Genomic DNA, 15603 nt, shown 5'->3' with positions numbered 1-15603 from the left:
GAAGCCATTGATACATCTCTTTGAAGGAGGTGAAATTTGTACTGGATCTGAAACGAGCCTGGTTAGTCCCGGTTTCAAGAATCAGAGTTGCCAATCCCTGCTTTAAAGGTCGTTTTGTAAACAAAATATTTAAATTTTACACAAAAGGCACTTCACTTGTTGTTCCTTGTGTTTAACTTAATTTCTAGTTGCTGCCAATGTTGCTGTCAAAGTCTAAGAGTTGAACCACACACAAAAAATGGTGATTTCTTACTGTCCTTGAGTAATAATCCTCTTGAAGATTTTTTTTTTATTTTTTTTTTTTTAAGGGGGGCCATGAAAAGTTTTGTGTGTATCTGTTTTGTTTTTTTTGTAAGTAAAGTAAGCAGGTTTTAACTTATTGGTCACTCTGTCATTCCAAGTGTTATATTTGTTTGGTAAGTCCTGCCTGTGAGAGCTGAGTTGCTTGGCCGATTGTATTGTTTCCATGCTCGGTGGAACATGTTCTCATGGTGTAGAGGCTGTAGCAATGTCTGCAGGATACGCCAAATCAATTGTTCCCCAAGTCGCTAACATAATTTGTGTCTGTGATTTGTTTCCTGAGTGTGGGGAGGGCTAAAACGCTCTGTGATAGAGATCAGATTAAAAGTTTTATAAAGATAGTTTATTTGTTTTTTTTATTATTCTTCGGAAGGGTAGTGGGGAAAACATGAAATACATAGATAACCAGAGCTGACTAGGGCAATAATTTACTTTAAAAAAAAACCAACAAAAAAACAGTGGAATAATCACAAGCTGATTGAGGTCAGTCTAATTACTGTTCCTTGCAGTTCTGAGTATTCGGTGTGTCTCTCTCATAATAGAAGTCCACCACCTGAGTATTCCATTCTCTACAAACAAAAAAGTACGTCAGTGTTTCCATAACACAGGTATCAGATATGACAAATCATTACTCTAGACCAGGGGCGTCCAACATGCGGCCCACGGGACCTTGAGGTGCGGCCGGCGTGAGATCGGCAGCCAGGATCACAAGAGCCCTGCTTACTTGTGGGAGGTCTTATTGTCCTGCACAGAGGAAGCGGGAGGCCACGCCCCCTGCTGAAGTCTGTGAGCAGCATCGAGAGCGGTAGTGCAGGTTAGGTGGTGGGGGTGGGTGTTTGAATGAGTATGCCTGATTGAGGGAATGAATTTGTATGTGTGATAGCATGGATGTGTAAGTGCTGGAATCTAGGCATGATGGGACTGTGATTGCTGTTAGCAATCACACTCCTATCATGCCAAGTCAGCCAGTACATGCGGAAACCTGGCTAGCTGCCCCCCTTGTGTATTGATGCTGCCAGCAGTATGGGGTCTGCACTTAGCCACCATGTACTGGCTGATTTGGGATGATAGGAGTGTGATTGCTAACAGCAGTCACAGTCCCATCATGCCTAGGTTCCAGCATTTACTGGTCGCCTGGTATAAAAAGTGTGTTTGCTGTTAGCAATCACACTCCTATCATGCCAAGTCATATTGTTGTTTTTTTTTTGTCCAATTATGGTGTTACTTTTAACAAAAGTGTGGTTAACGCACTAAAACTGGACAAAAAAATACAATAACCATTAATTTCTATATGATTGTTGACAGCAATCACACTCCTATCATGCCCAGCCAACCAGGTTTTGTGTCGTTTACTTTATTTCAATCTGCATATTTTATTAAAGGCTATATTTTCTCACAGTGAAAAATGAGTGCGACCCTTGCACGTATACAATTCTGATGAAGTGGCCCACTGCAGAAAAAACTTGGACACCCCTGCTCTAGACTGTGGTACTAGTAGAACATGAACACTCACCTCTGGTGGTTCAATGAAGGCCAACCAATCTGATGCATGAGTGGGCAGAAGCCCCATTGACTGACACTTGTAGACAGCCAGTGCCAGCCCAAGCAGGTTCCCGATCAAGTAAACCAGTCCCTGCAGGAAGCGCTGGCCAGAACTTTCTAGGAGCTTGAAGGCTGAGTGAAACAGGCAAATAATACAATAAATCTCTGCACGATAAAGATCTTACGTAGAAGTATTTAATAATGGAAAAAGCCACGCAATACTATGGAGGGCTTCACTGTGTTCCAGATCTTACTAAAGGTATTTGTGGGAATAATATATTTTAAACTGCTTTATTAGTATACAAAAAAAAAAAATAGGCTAAATCCCATTGTCCATCTGAGAACAGAGGTTTGGCAGAAAAATGATTGTTTAAAGGTGTTTTTCCACTTGATAACATAAGAACTGTGCTCTGTACTGCAGACCAGATCTTTAATTTTATTTCTTCTGTGTTAACATAAGCTGTAAAAGAAACTTTTTTGTTTTTATCTCTGGCAACATCTAGCAAATCATTACCTGTGTGTTACATGACAAGTGCTTTTGGTGAAAATTGGGAATAAGGAAACATTTTACTTTTTTGGCTGCTTTGGAGCATTCAACAGTACTAATTATGTTTCTAATGCAGCATTTTGCAGTCTGTAGGCTTTCCAGCACCTTTAGTTTGTTCAGAGGATGCTTTTATTAGTATGATTAAGGAACAAGCATGCACTTTGACATTGCGTAGCTCTATGGAATATCTATTTATTCTAAATAAACAAAATTAACTTTCTATTATACTGAGGTCTGGCAAGCCACAAATGTCCTGTGCTTTTCACAGCATGTGGATCCCTGCAGCCCTGGTATTATTCTATAAGCACAGTTCTAAAGCTTACACGAGCAAAATTTCTTTTGGGGGATGCCCAATCCTGGAGTATTTTCTTACAATTTCAAATACACATATTCTGGTATATGGAAACTCACGACTAATACTGGAATAAGTAGAATTTCAAATCAATAATACACTACAGTACTGTGTATTTGACAACTATATATAGGTACCTGGGTATGTTATTAAAATCCCATGCATTTTTTGTCCTCTTGTGTTGCACATTCTTCCTTTCCTCTCAAGCTCTTCCCTATTTTTTAATCTACCCCCTTCCCTACACACAACACTTTCCAGCTGCCCATCCCCTCCTGCACACACCATCTGGCAGCACCTCCTTTCGACACACAATACCATCGGGCAGTGCCTCTCTGACTGTATACAACATTACGTAACAGCCCTTCAGCAATCTTGCACACACAATACAGCAAACTCTATTTGCACTACATTAAAAACACATAGAAGCCCATTTTCTTAACACACACACCTTATGTGGCGAACCTTCCCACACTATCCAGCAGATTGCTGGCTGAAATTCTAGGTCATTCTAGTTTATGTCCCATCCAACATAACCAACAAACCCAATGGTGACAAGGTTTTTATATGTATAGGTGTGTTTTGATATCGCACTAACAAAAACTGAATCCTTATCGTACTACATGCATTGTCTTCTCAATTAAGTATTTCTCAAGCTACTGGAGTCCTTGGGATGTGCAGAACATGTACATGAATGTCCCACCATGTCCAGATAATTGGTGCAGGTAGTGTGTCATGCTGCTTTGGATGTCACCCACAACACTTAAGAACATATACCTTATATTATTAAAATACTTCTCAATAATTACTCATATTTCCATCCAAATAAGAGGTAAATTATTCTAAATGTTTGGTTTGCAACCCTTAAGCACTGGGATTATATATCACGCTATAAAGCCCACAACAGTAGATCAAAAAATTAACAAAGTTGTCACCTGCTACTTGAGGGTTGCAGACAATAAGCATTAAAGTTATAGAGACAGTAATGAACAAAACTCACTGGCTGGTGTTGCAAGAAGTGCCTGTATAGGCCTCCACGCCATCATGCAAACCATCATGATTGGGAAGATGGAGATTGTGTTTCCGGCCATATACATGATGAACAAGTTCATAGGGATCTGCTTGAGTGGTCCAAGAGCGATATCCCAGCAACGCTGCAAACACGAACGAGTCAGTAAGCAGAATCTGCAGCTCCATTCCCAACAGCATCTATCACAGCATTATTGCGCACTGTTAACACCACCACAAGTTTATTATTTGTTACCTTCTCCACTAAGATGTGGTCAGACTCTTGCACACTTGTGTCGGGGACCTGTTTGTCTGAATATCCCACTGGATACATGCTGTCTTGTGGAGCCCCCCTATCACTTCGACTCCTACAAATGATGGAGCACAAAGAAAATGTGAGGTATATGAAAATGTCAAGAATGGCTAAAAAAACCTCGACAATTAAAAAAAGCTTCGTTAACGCTAAAGGCGTTTGTGTATTGGTTTTGATGACCTTTCGATTAATTGCAGCTAATGCAAGGCAATAGCCCATGCTTATTTCAAAGGGTAACTCTGGTGCCATTCATGGCATGCCTATTTACAGACACTCCATATGCAAGCCACATATTGCTGAAAAAGATGCAAAACATGGCTGTAAGTGGCATCTGATGGCAGCACAGCTCAACAAAACTTGGCTGTAATGTACAGAACAATGGAGTCACTGCTGGCTATTCACACAAGGAAAAACTGTACTTCATGTAATGACTACCTGCTTAGCACACATTACCAATATGTACACCACCAATGGGCACTGGTTCACTATTCCTTTCACCATGGACATGTTAGTGAGAGATATGGCATCTTGATTTACCGGACATAAGTGGGTGACAGCGCATATCCCCCCGTGGCTGGGTTGAGCACTGAACCCAAGTGTGCCCATCTGTGGCAGGAAAGAGTTGGCCGCTAGCCAGAGGAAGGTGTAGAGGCGTTGCAGATATATGTTTTTTACTGTCATTACTATTCATGTCAATAAATAATGGTTAAGCAGTATCTGTTACTGTGTAACCGTTACACAGCATATGGTGATTTACCTATTTCCCCCGCTCCCAAATTCGATAGCCCACTTGAAGCGGCGGGTCCGGTTTGCAACCAAATTTGATGGAGCTGCCATGCTGCCCTATAAAGACACTGGTGGGGGAAAAGTCATTCACACCATGATACCACAAACGACAATACGAAGGTCAATCAAAGTGATGTCTGTGTGTGTGTGTGTATGTATGTATGTGTGTGTGTGTACATACACACATATATATATATATATATATATATATATATATATATATGCAATTATGCGTTTATCATACTTACGAGCTGATCGAACAGAATAAGCCAATTGTAAAAAAAAAAAAAACAACGAACCCCCCCCCCCCCATATTTTAAATGTAGTGTCTGAATGCAATGTACGAGACAACAGCGCTCCCCACATAAAATCTGCTAATTCATAACAATAAATGTCGTGGTACGCGCGGTAGAAAGCAGCTTTTAGAAATACGATTCTGCTGCACATAAACATATAACTAATGAGATTTCCATTACCTTACACTGAACCGGAATCTCGCACTCCCGACTTCGCTTAGCTTCAGTACCCGGAAGGACCTTTAGCTTCCGGTATCAAGCCCGTCTACGTCACCAAGCGAGGCAACCATTTTTGTTTTGGGCACCCTGGCAGCGGTTGCTTTTCGGTGCCTGAAGTGCTATAACAAGTAAAACTAACCCCCACCCCCATTTATAAAGTTTTCCAGCCGCATTTTTATGCTAACTGATGAAGGTAACAAGTTATCCACACATAAGTCACATCTCATAAATTAATTATTTAATAATAATAATAATCATATACACAATAGTATATACAGCATAGTATGTAGTTAACTACAACATCTCAGAACTGTCCCTTTTTAGGAACATTAGTACTTTGGGACTCCAACTTCCTTGTGTCCATCTTTTTTCCCCCTGATGTTCCTCTTTCTTTTTTTCTAAATGTTTGGTGGGTATGAGTGTACAGTACACTATATGACCAAAACGGGAGCTTCATGAAAAGGGTTTCTATGGCTGGGTAGCTGCACATAAGCTGAAGATCGCTATGCCAAGCTTTGACACAAGTGGAAACATGTTCTCTGGAGTGATAAATGGCGCTTCACTATCTGAAAGTGTGATAAACAAATTTGGGATTGACCAATTCCAAAAGAATGGAACCTGCCAGAATGCATAGCGTCTACTGTAAAGTTTGTGGAGGAGGAATAATGGTCTGGGGTTGTTCTTTGGGGGTTTGGGCCCTTTAGTTTTAGTGAACGGTAATGTTAACGCCACAGTACACAGAAATTTTAGACAATTGTTTGCTTTCAACTTTGTGGCACCAGTTTTGGAAGGCCCTCTCCTGTTCCTGCATGGCTGTACCTTTGAGATGAACTGGAACACAGATTGCGAGCCAGACCTTGTCCAAAATCAGTCGCCGACCTCACAAATGTTCATTTGGCTGAATGGGTGCAAATTTCCATAGAAACACTCCTCATTGTCTTGTGGAAAGCCTTCCCAGAACACATAAATTTTGTCATACAGTATATATATATATATTTTATGGGGTAGAGTGTTGGAGAAGGTGAGAGAGTGAGCATGTGAAAGAATGTGAGTATGAGTTAGACTGTCTGAGAGTGTGAGATAGCATGAATGAAAGTGTGAGAGTGGTAGAAAGTGTGAATGAGTGAGAGCATGAATGATTGTGAATAAGAGTGAGCGAGAATGTAAAAGAATGTGAGTGAGAGAATGTGAATAAGAGTGAGTGAGAGTGAAAAAGACACAAAATGCAAATGAACATGATAAAACAATGCGGTACCACTCTCAGTGTGTGGCTCATTATATAGTGATGGGAGTTATACTGTACCACTGTCTCAGTCTGTCTCAGTATATAGGGAGAGTTTTACTGTACTACAGTCTGTGTCTGGCTTGCTATATAATTATTGGAGTTATACTATACCACCTTCTGTGTTTGGCTCACTATGTAATTATGGGACTTGTTTTAGTGATTATCAAAACAATATTGTATACAAAAAAGGTATAGCTGTGCCCTGGTCCAGGTAAACAAGCAGATACAATCAAATATTCAAAAAGACGCATTCTAATCTTTGCTCGTTAATCAACGCCAGGCTGGATCATTGTAACTTCCAAAGTAGAAACATTATTATTGTTATTATTTGTTCAGCACCGTTCAACACTCAACGCATTTTGTAACATGCTCCAAAGGAAGTATTAAAGCAAACTGTGTTTATGTCAGAGATCCTTGTCTCCTTGGAGGTGTTTATTGATGCTTATGTAAAATGAAAGAAAATCATTATAAATGTTTTACATGGTACAATTCCACATTGGCCATGACACTTAATGTCACAGTAACCTTTTAAGATACAGGCATGGCATTTAATGAGACATGCGGGCATTTCACGACCTACTAACAGCTATTTAAGTATCTGAATCAGGACTCACAGGCACATGTTACTATATATTTTATCAGTGTTGGTGCTTGGACGAGTGAAATAAACTATGTTGACTGTATGTGGAAAAATATTTTGTTGTAGATAATAAAAAACAGTTCTGACGCGTACCTCCCTATTGTAACCAAAGAAGGAGGCTTTTGTTTTTTTATGGGTTGTGGTTAAGGGCGTAGCCGGGACCTTTATATGTTTTTCAACCTAGTGATGGTTGTTTATTTAGAACATTTACAAGGAGAATAATGTATTTATACCACATATACCCGTTTTCTGCATTCATTTTTGTCAACGTGGATCTGTGTGATATGGTCATGCTCTTACAAAAGGGGGACATAAGAGAAAAAAATAGGGACAGAGGGATCTGGGTCCTGAGAGGGGCTGCCCCTTCTAAACAGGGACACTTGGGTGGTATGCAAAAATACAATGATGTTGCATATTGCACTAGAGCTTTTTGCTATTTCAATTTTGGCACTGTGCACATCTGCAGTATAGAAAACGTTCTAACTGCATGTTTCTGCACACATATATATCACCTATGAATAGCTATTTGTTTATTAATCAAAGCATTGTCAATTATTGAGACGAGGAATAGAACGTCTAATAAAATAAGAAGCATTATTTTATACATCTCATCTATTGTGTATAAAAGGTTTTTTAGGTGCTTTGATGTTAAATCATTATTTTGAGGCGTAATATTTTAATTGTTTTCAGAACTGATGACTAAACATAAACATCCGTGTTATTGTGGAACAAACAAAATTGGATTTGTGTTTATTTGTCTTTGGCATAAAGTTATTGAGAAAAAAAGAGCCATTCCAAATCACGTGAATAATTGTTTAGTGGGAGCACATGATGCTGCAACGTCACGGATAGCTTGACGCACGCGCTGAACCGAGTAGCAGCCTTCACTGTGCATCGCGCACGCTCTCTGCGCAGCCGCAGTGTGAGGTGCGTCAGCAGACGAGTGCAGTTGCAGCAGCTGAAAGACAAGTGCCGGTGTTACACGGGAGCGTTAGAAATGACGGATGGAGAGCGCTCCCCGCTGCTCTCGGACCTCGGAGATGGTGGCGGAATGGGGACAGCCCAGAGTCCTGGGACGCCGTCCCCGGGCAGCGCACTCCCCACAGCCCCTCCATACGATGTTCCCGGTCCCACCCCCAGCAACAAGCCGCAAGGTAAAGGACCTCCCACTGTAGTTTTCCTAAGCAGGCAAATTCAATTTGCCCCGCCCCTTCTCCCCACATTCTTAGTAGTGTGTACTCGGCAGCCGAAGGACATGACCCGCCTTCAATGGGCGGGGCCCGAGGATAGTCATCGCTAATTGGATGATGTAGGAAGTGGGGAGAAGGTTTAGGAAGCAGCCGATGGGCTTGACCAACCAGGGGTGTGGAGGAACACACACACACACACACACACACACACACACACACACACACACACACACACACACACACACACACACACACACACACACACACACACACACACACACACACACACACACACACACACACACACACACACACACACACACACACACACACACACACACACACACACACACGTTCCGTTAATGTGTGCGTTAATATAAATTAGCTTTTACATATTGATGTTTAATGCCAGAAATGTCTGTGTGTATTATAAGTATTATATTGTGTACACACACACACATCTGAGGTTCGTGTTACCGTGTCGTTCTGTGTCACACATGGTAAAAGACCCTTGCACTTTGTTCAGGATTGAGTAATGGCTCTAATCAGATGTGTACTGTGGTGTTCCAACTGTCACAGACACACAGTGTTTGGGGATTAATAAACCAGGCTGTGGGTCTGTCCCAAACAAACCAGGTTAACAAAACACCTTAAATGTGCGTAGAAAAGTATGTTGTCATAAAAAAACCAAACATACAATAATGACCAAAGATGCCGTATTTCTCAGCATTTATTGCGTGTCCTCAGAGAGGGCCGGGTTTAGCGGACGTTAATCACTGAATAATAATCGGTTAATACGCGTCTGTAACGTAAATGCCCCGTGTAGTTAAACTGCACATAGTGCTATTGGAGTATTAATGAGAAACTGCCCTGCCCGTCTCATCAGGCGTGTTTCATATCATGCATGGCAGCACGTTGCAGTCACGGGCTCCGTATTGTAAAGAGGGTCAGAGTTCACTAATTTTTAATTGGAATTGAAAAATCCTGAAGGGAATTTTTATATATAGTAGAGTGCATCATAATGTTTTTAAAACCAGAAGCACTGTTTTTGTCTCACTTAGCTGTTTGTCTATTGATATTGTGTTTGAAAAAGTTGTTTAGTTTGTATTTTAAATATTTGTGCTTCCTTATCTCAACCTTTTTCCATCATTATCCCCCCCCAGGTTTCCCTGTATTTCCAGCAGGTCACGGCTCCGTGGTACCCACTGAAGATCCTCCTCCGTATTCACCTCTGACAAGCCCAGAAAGCGGCTCCGCGCCCATGATAACCTGCAGGGTTTGCCAGTCGCTCATCAACGTGGAGGGAAAAATGCATCAGCACGTGGTGAAATGTGGAGTCTGCAATGAAGCAACGGTGAGGGCTTGGGGCGAAAGAATTGTTGGGAAAGAAAGGCGGTAAAATAAGCTGTCCATGTGCAATAATTCAACGTTATTTTTTTGCAGCCCATAAAGAATGCTCCACAAGGGAAGAAATACGTGCGCTGTCCTTGCAATTGTCTGTTGATCTGTAAGGTCACGTCTCAGAGAATAGCCTGTCCAAGACCATATTGGTGAGCTCTGTAGGGTGGCATGTCCAGAAGACAAATAACATTTTTAATGGTATGCTCCAGGACTGACTGGAGAAGCGGTGGATGGGAAACGTTTGGCTAACAGGACTTTTTTTTCCCTCCCTACAGTAAGCGAATCATTAATTTGGGACCTGTGCATGCAGGGCCTCTGAGTCCAGAGCCACAGCCAGTAGGTGTGCGAGTCAACTGCGGACACTGCAAGAACAATTTTCTGGTACTATAAACTTTTACAATGTGGGATGGATCTGCGCAAGGGCCCTGGGTGTGGGAGGGTGTGGGATGGCGCTGCTTCCCAGCACGTGGCGGAGGGTGTGGGATGACACTGGGTGTGGGATGGCACTGCTTTCCAGAGCGAGGCGCTGCTTCCCGGCGGCGGGTGTGGGACGGTTCTGCTTCCCAGCGCCAGGCTGCGGGTGTGGGACGGTTCTGCTTCCCAGCGCCAGGCTGCGGGTGTGGGACGGTTCTGCTTCCCAGCGCCAGGCTGCGGGTGTGGGACGGTGCTGCTTCCCAGCGCCAGGCGGCGGGTGTGGGACGGTGCTGCTTCCCAGCGCCAGGCGGCGGGTGTGGGACAGCGCTGCTTCCTAGCATTCTTCAAATCTTTCTAAAAGAATTGGACTTTCTTGAGAAAATTAGTAAAACTAGTATGACAATATTTGATGGCTTTTTGCACCTACACCTGTTTACTTTTCTGTTATGCAAATATTTGCAAATACATTGCCGTTAAGTGTGGCGCATTGAGAAAAATAAACCCAGGTTGATTATACCAAGCATTCTGAATTTGTCACAGCTTAAGCAGCAGTCTCCTCATTCTGTGTGCGATATAAAGTGCCTCCCTTGGGTGAAACTTGTATTGACGCATGTCTGTTGCAAGGCTGCTGTGCCAGGTTGAAGTGAGCCTCTGCGTGCTTGCTTAGCATCATAGGACATGTAGTTTTACAGCTACTCTACGGATATTAATTGTTCAACCCAGAGTAGTGCCACATATGCTATCGTTTTCATATTTGTTATGCTGTTCTGAATATTTGTTTCTGTTTCTCATTCAGTGGACGGAGTTTACGGACAGGACATTGGCCCGTTGCCCTCACTGTCGGAAAGTGTAAGTATGGGAAATGAGGCCATTTGTAAGAATTGATAGTTGTTGAAGGACTCTTGTCTCCAACTGTCTTATATTTTCCCCCCAGCTCCTCCATTGGACTGCGTTATCCACGGAAGCGCTGCGTCTGCTGCTTCTTGTTGGGCTTTTTATTCGCCGTAGCTGCAGCTGGACTTGTGGTGAGTTTTTGAAAGGGACTATACTGTCACAAATCCACACAGTACTATTAAGCTGAAAAAAATCCGAGAAGGATAAAGTGTTCTGATATCAGATGTGATGGGGTTAACATGTTTAAATCTAAACCAACCATGAATAGAAGAAGCAGTTTCCTTTTACTGAATGAAAGCAACGGCCATCATTAGAATATAAAGTGTACTTCAGGAATTGAAAGTTGCAGGCAGGTAACATAAAATAGATCATTATTACTATTACCTTTTTTATTAAGCATCAACACATTATGCAGGGCTGTACAACTTAAATGGGACACACCACACACACCACACACACCACACACACCACACACACCACACACACTATACATTAATCAGGAGACACGCACATCAAGAGATGAGAACTCTGCCTGTGAGCTGCCATCTAGTGTTAAATAACTTTTATACAAAGTTCCAGGCAGGAATGGTGGGCTTTTGAGAGCCCCACTTGAAATCTTTTCGGTGAATATTCTGTTTAGTGGTGTATGATAGTGTGCCCTCTATTAATAGGATTGTTTTGTTTTTAATATATATATATATATATATATATATATATATATATATATTAGTGTGTGTATAAAACGTATAGAGAGTCAATGCAGTTAACTAATATTTCACTAATTTTGCAACCCTACAGGCTAGTACCTGGACGTTGGCCCGTCGTTATGGTGGGATTTATGCCTCCTGGGCAATAATGTTCCTGGTCACGTTGGTGTTTTTGGGCCGTGCCATTTACTGGGCATGCATGCGTGTCAGCCACCCCATACAAAGCTTCTCTTAAGCTTGTTGGGACCTTCCTTTTTCCAGTTCCTCCCCTTGATGGCCACAGGGCACCAGCGAGGATGTAATGCAGCGGCTTTCGACCGGGAGATGAAGTCATCGCTGCTGTACTTTGGTTCCAGAATCTCAATCCTTCTGCCGATAGATGCTGCTGCCCATGGCTAACCTCTTTACCGCCAGGGGACTGCAGTGTTTTGTGGAACCCTGTAGCTGCCAAGGGGTTAATTCCTTTTTTTTTTTTTTATTTTTTTTTTTTTTATTTCAAGGGTGTTAGGGACACCAAGACTTGGTTTTTAGGGCTGTAACCGTTCGGTGTGTTATAGCGGATGCAGGATAATGTTTACATTAAGGAGGAGCAGCTCTGGAGGTGTGTGTATATACAAGTGGATGGCTGTGCATCACGTTGAAGATCAGAGCCACATCCAGCAAGTACCCGAGGGGTTGGTGAGCTGGTCCTCATATGATGAACACCCCTTAAATAAGCTCTCTTCTCATTGGTTCATATCCTATCATCTGTTGCACCTTAACATATTTTTTGTTATTGATGTGTTTGTTTTTTAATTTAAAGGCTAGGAAATTTAACTTTAAGCCCCCATTGCTGCGACTGAGTTCAATCAGCCTAACCATAGAGGCCTTCACAAAACTATTCCTTAATCTATTTGCTATAGGTAGGGAACAGTTATCTGTTAATTACTGTTCCCTTCCAAAGCATCATCAAATATTTAGTAGTAACCTAGGGCATGCAGTATACACTGAAAGAGGTGGTCGGTGCATCTCCAAACTGCTTACTTATTCATGCTGGTTTATACCAGAGATACTGCTGCAGGTGTCTTTCCTCTTCACCATGGCTGATAAGGTCTAAATTTTCCTATGGAGCAATATCCGCATTTATTGATAGCAGGTCCTCAGGAATCTGGAATGTTGTTTAAAATGGAATATTACCAAATTCTACTTCATCTGGTATGACCACTTACATGAACCTTCAGGGCCATGATTGTAGGTTTCTCTGATTGATACACAAATTATAAACTTTGTGATCACTGACTTGTGACCCTCAAGGACTAGTGGTGGACAGATTCTGTTTTCCGGCAGAGAGGTTAAAGTTTGGTGCCCTCTACCACTCAATGCATTTGGTAGCCAAAGGTTGTTTAGCACATTGGTTAATATCATGTTGGCTATTAACACTGGAATTTTATTTTTTACGTCCTCCTTATGTTTGTAACGGAAATCAGGAGCACTCTATGTGCCCAGAAACGTTTTTTAATTTCACTACCTCTAGAAAAGTACATAAGAAGATCCTGGACATTGGAAAAGGTGCCTCCGACTTTTTCCTCCCTCGCGTTTACCACGCAGAATAATATACCCCTGAATTTCCTTTTGGGTTCAAGGCGGGGGGACTAGTTCCTTTACCATCTAGTACAAGCCTCTGATCTTGTATGTTGCGGGAGAAAAAAATGAACAGTTTGAGTAACGGAGGGCTGTTAATTTGCAGGGTCCAATTTGCATTTTTATGTTTGTGCTGTTCGGTTGTAAATAATTTTTCTATTTTTTTTTGGGCTGCTGTGCCTCCTGCAACTTTTACTTTGCTTGGAACTGCTTATAAAACTTGTTTTTTATTACTATGTCTCTAGCTTGCTTGCGGATTTTAAAAGCTCTGCCTCTTCATCTCTTCAACTTGGGGGTTGGTATGTGAGCCACAGCCAAGTTAGAATCTAAACCGGCATAAGGGCACGTAACCGTCTCTGATGAGCGGGGACTCTGCTTGGCTTTGGCCTGGTTGGTGCCATTATTTGGCCAGCTTGCTTACCTGTATTCCATTACAGGTTATACAGACCATTATGCTTTGAGTTTATTAGTATGTCTATGAATTGAGCCCTTTCAAAGTGCTGCGAAACACTGCAATTCTAGTTTAGCTGTCTAAAATACTCAATATCGTAACGCATTTATGTTAATACAAAGATCTCTGTAGCAAGTTAAATCAATCCAGATCTTCAGCAGTGGTATAAAGGGGTTAGATATAAACGCATGGTTACTTTAAAAAAATAAACTATTAGTCTGATGGAGATATATACATTAATATTAAAAAGATGTCTGGACAGTCACTGGACACGGATATAGAAGACAAGTCCATGTTATCCGGATCATGATATTGCTTTGGAACAACCCATCACCTGGCTATCCTTTCCCTTTTGTGTTTTTATCATGTTCTACAGGGAAAGATAAATGTCATTTATTATGGTTCGTAAGTTGCAGCTTTTGCCGTTTACTGTAACCATTACGAATGGCTTCTCATGAATAGCTTGGATGGCCATGGATAAAGCGAGTTTACATCTGTGAGATTTCTTGGAAGTCGGCTGGCTTAACTATACATTATGTAGGGCCAGCTCAACCCTTCTTAGTGAATTCAGAGTTTAAATCACGACTGCTGTTTTAATGACCTGGGCAGCTTATTTGAATACGAGCTAATAAAACACACAACCGTTTTACATCCTTTCTTTCCTTCCATCGTCCGCATAGAATTTCTGAGAAATGCGATAGAGAGGGTAATGCCATCCTCTCCTACACAGCTTGTCAGGATCTGGAGAACACGTAATCTACATTTTAAGTAACAAGAATGTACGGAGTACGGTCCATAAAGCTGTCAGATGGCTATAATCAGTTGATTTGTAGTAGTTGTATGTTTTTGGCATAAGGATACGTTTGAGGCATGTTTGTAATGTCATAATATGATCCTAATCTAATGGCGTGTTTGCTACAACTCGGGAGTAGCGGTAGCAGGACCCATGTACAGAACTAGCTAACTATGCTGTCCAGTTTCATTTTATGCCACCAGATTCTGTAATGATAGAAACGTGTTGGTTGTCTTTAAGAGAAAATGGCTTAAGTTACTTCTATAACAGTCTGTAACCTCTTTGTACTGATATCCATACTGAGTATTTATCAGGCACCTAAAAGATGCAAATGCTAACCCATTTTTAGATCAATATATGTGTGAATAGTCCTATTTTGGTTGCGTTTCTCTCTTATTTTGCGAAGAGAATCTTTTGAAACCTTATCTAATTTTCATAGTTTTTATAAGGCTTCCGATCGGCAGATTGTGTGCTGTCATCAGTGGAACCGTGTCTAACCCTAATCAAATTTTGGCCAACACTGCTAGAAACCATATTAATCCAAAATGGCACCTCTCTAGGTAAACACTGAACGATAACCTATAGTAATAATAAAAAAAAAAAATTACTATATACACTGCCGTTCAGAAGTTTGGGGTCACTTAGAAATTTCCTTTTTTAAAGAAAAAGCAAATTTTGTCAATTAAAATAACATGAAATGGATCAGAAATACAGTGTAGACATTAATGTCGTAAATTAGTATTGTAGCTGATTTTTAATGGAATGTCTTCATAGGCGTACCGAGTCCTTTTATCAGCATCCATCGCTGCTGGGTTCCAAAAGCACGCTGGATTCACTATTTGAAGTTT

At 41.4% G+C, this 15603-nt stretch overlaps 2 protein-coding genes across 3 annotated transcripts; one reads left to right on the top strand and one right to left on the bottom strand.

Moving 5' to 3' along the window:
- Nucleotides 1-783: 783 nt before the first annotated feature.
- Nucleotides 784-4896, bottom strand: LOC149278025 (ER membrane protein complex subunit 4). Of its 2 annotated transcripts, none has more exons than XM_089502526.1 (5): nt 4817-4896; nt 4003-4114; nt 3739-3892; nt 1814-1974; nt 784-869 (listed from the first exon to the last, which is right to left on the bottom strand). In XM_089502526.1, the coding sequence occupies exons 1-5, from the start codon at nt 4894-4896 to the stop codon at nt 834-836; spliced, it is 543 nt and encodes a 180-aa protein (XP_089358652.1). In that variant the 3' UTR covers nt 784-833. The 2 variants fall into 2 exon arrangements, with proteins under 2 accessions (XP_089358652.1, XP_089358653.1); XM_089502527.1 differs by having other exon boundaries at nt 4003-4111.
- A 3386-nt stretch (nt 4897-8282) lies between these two features.
- On the top strand, nt 8283-12126 carry LOC149278024 (type 1 phosphatidylinositol 4,5-bisphosphate 4-phosphatase). Its single transcript, XM_089502524.1, has 7 exons — nt 8283-8439; nt 9639-9829; nt 9919-10025; nt 10152-10257; nt 11087-11139; nt 11225-11315; nt 11983-12126. Exons 1-7 carry the CDS (start codon nt 8283-8285, stop codon nt 12124-12126), a joined length of 849 nt encoding a protein of 282 aa, XP_089358650.1.
- The last annotated feature ends 3477 nt before the right edge of the window (nt 12127-15603 follow it).

The sequence above is a fragment of the Sceloporus occidentalis genome, unplaced genomic scaffold (genome assembly GCF_023333645.1).
Source record: "Sceloporus occidentalis isolate IW3139 unplaced genomic scaffold, rSceOcc1.0.p SCAF_204, whole genome shotgun sequence".
NCBI lineage: Eukaryota > Metazoa > Chordata > Lepidosauria > Squamata > Phrynosomatidae > Sceloporus > Sceloporus occidentalis.
Note: the sequence above shows the minus strand (reverse complement) of the source record. Positions and strands in the feature narration are given on the sequence as shown.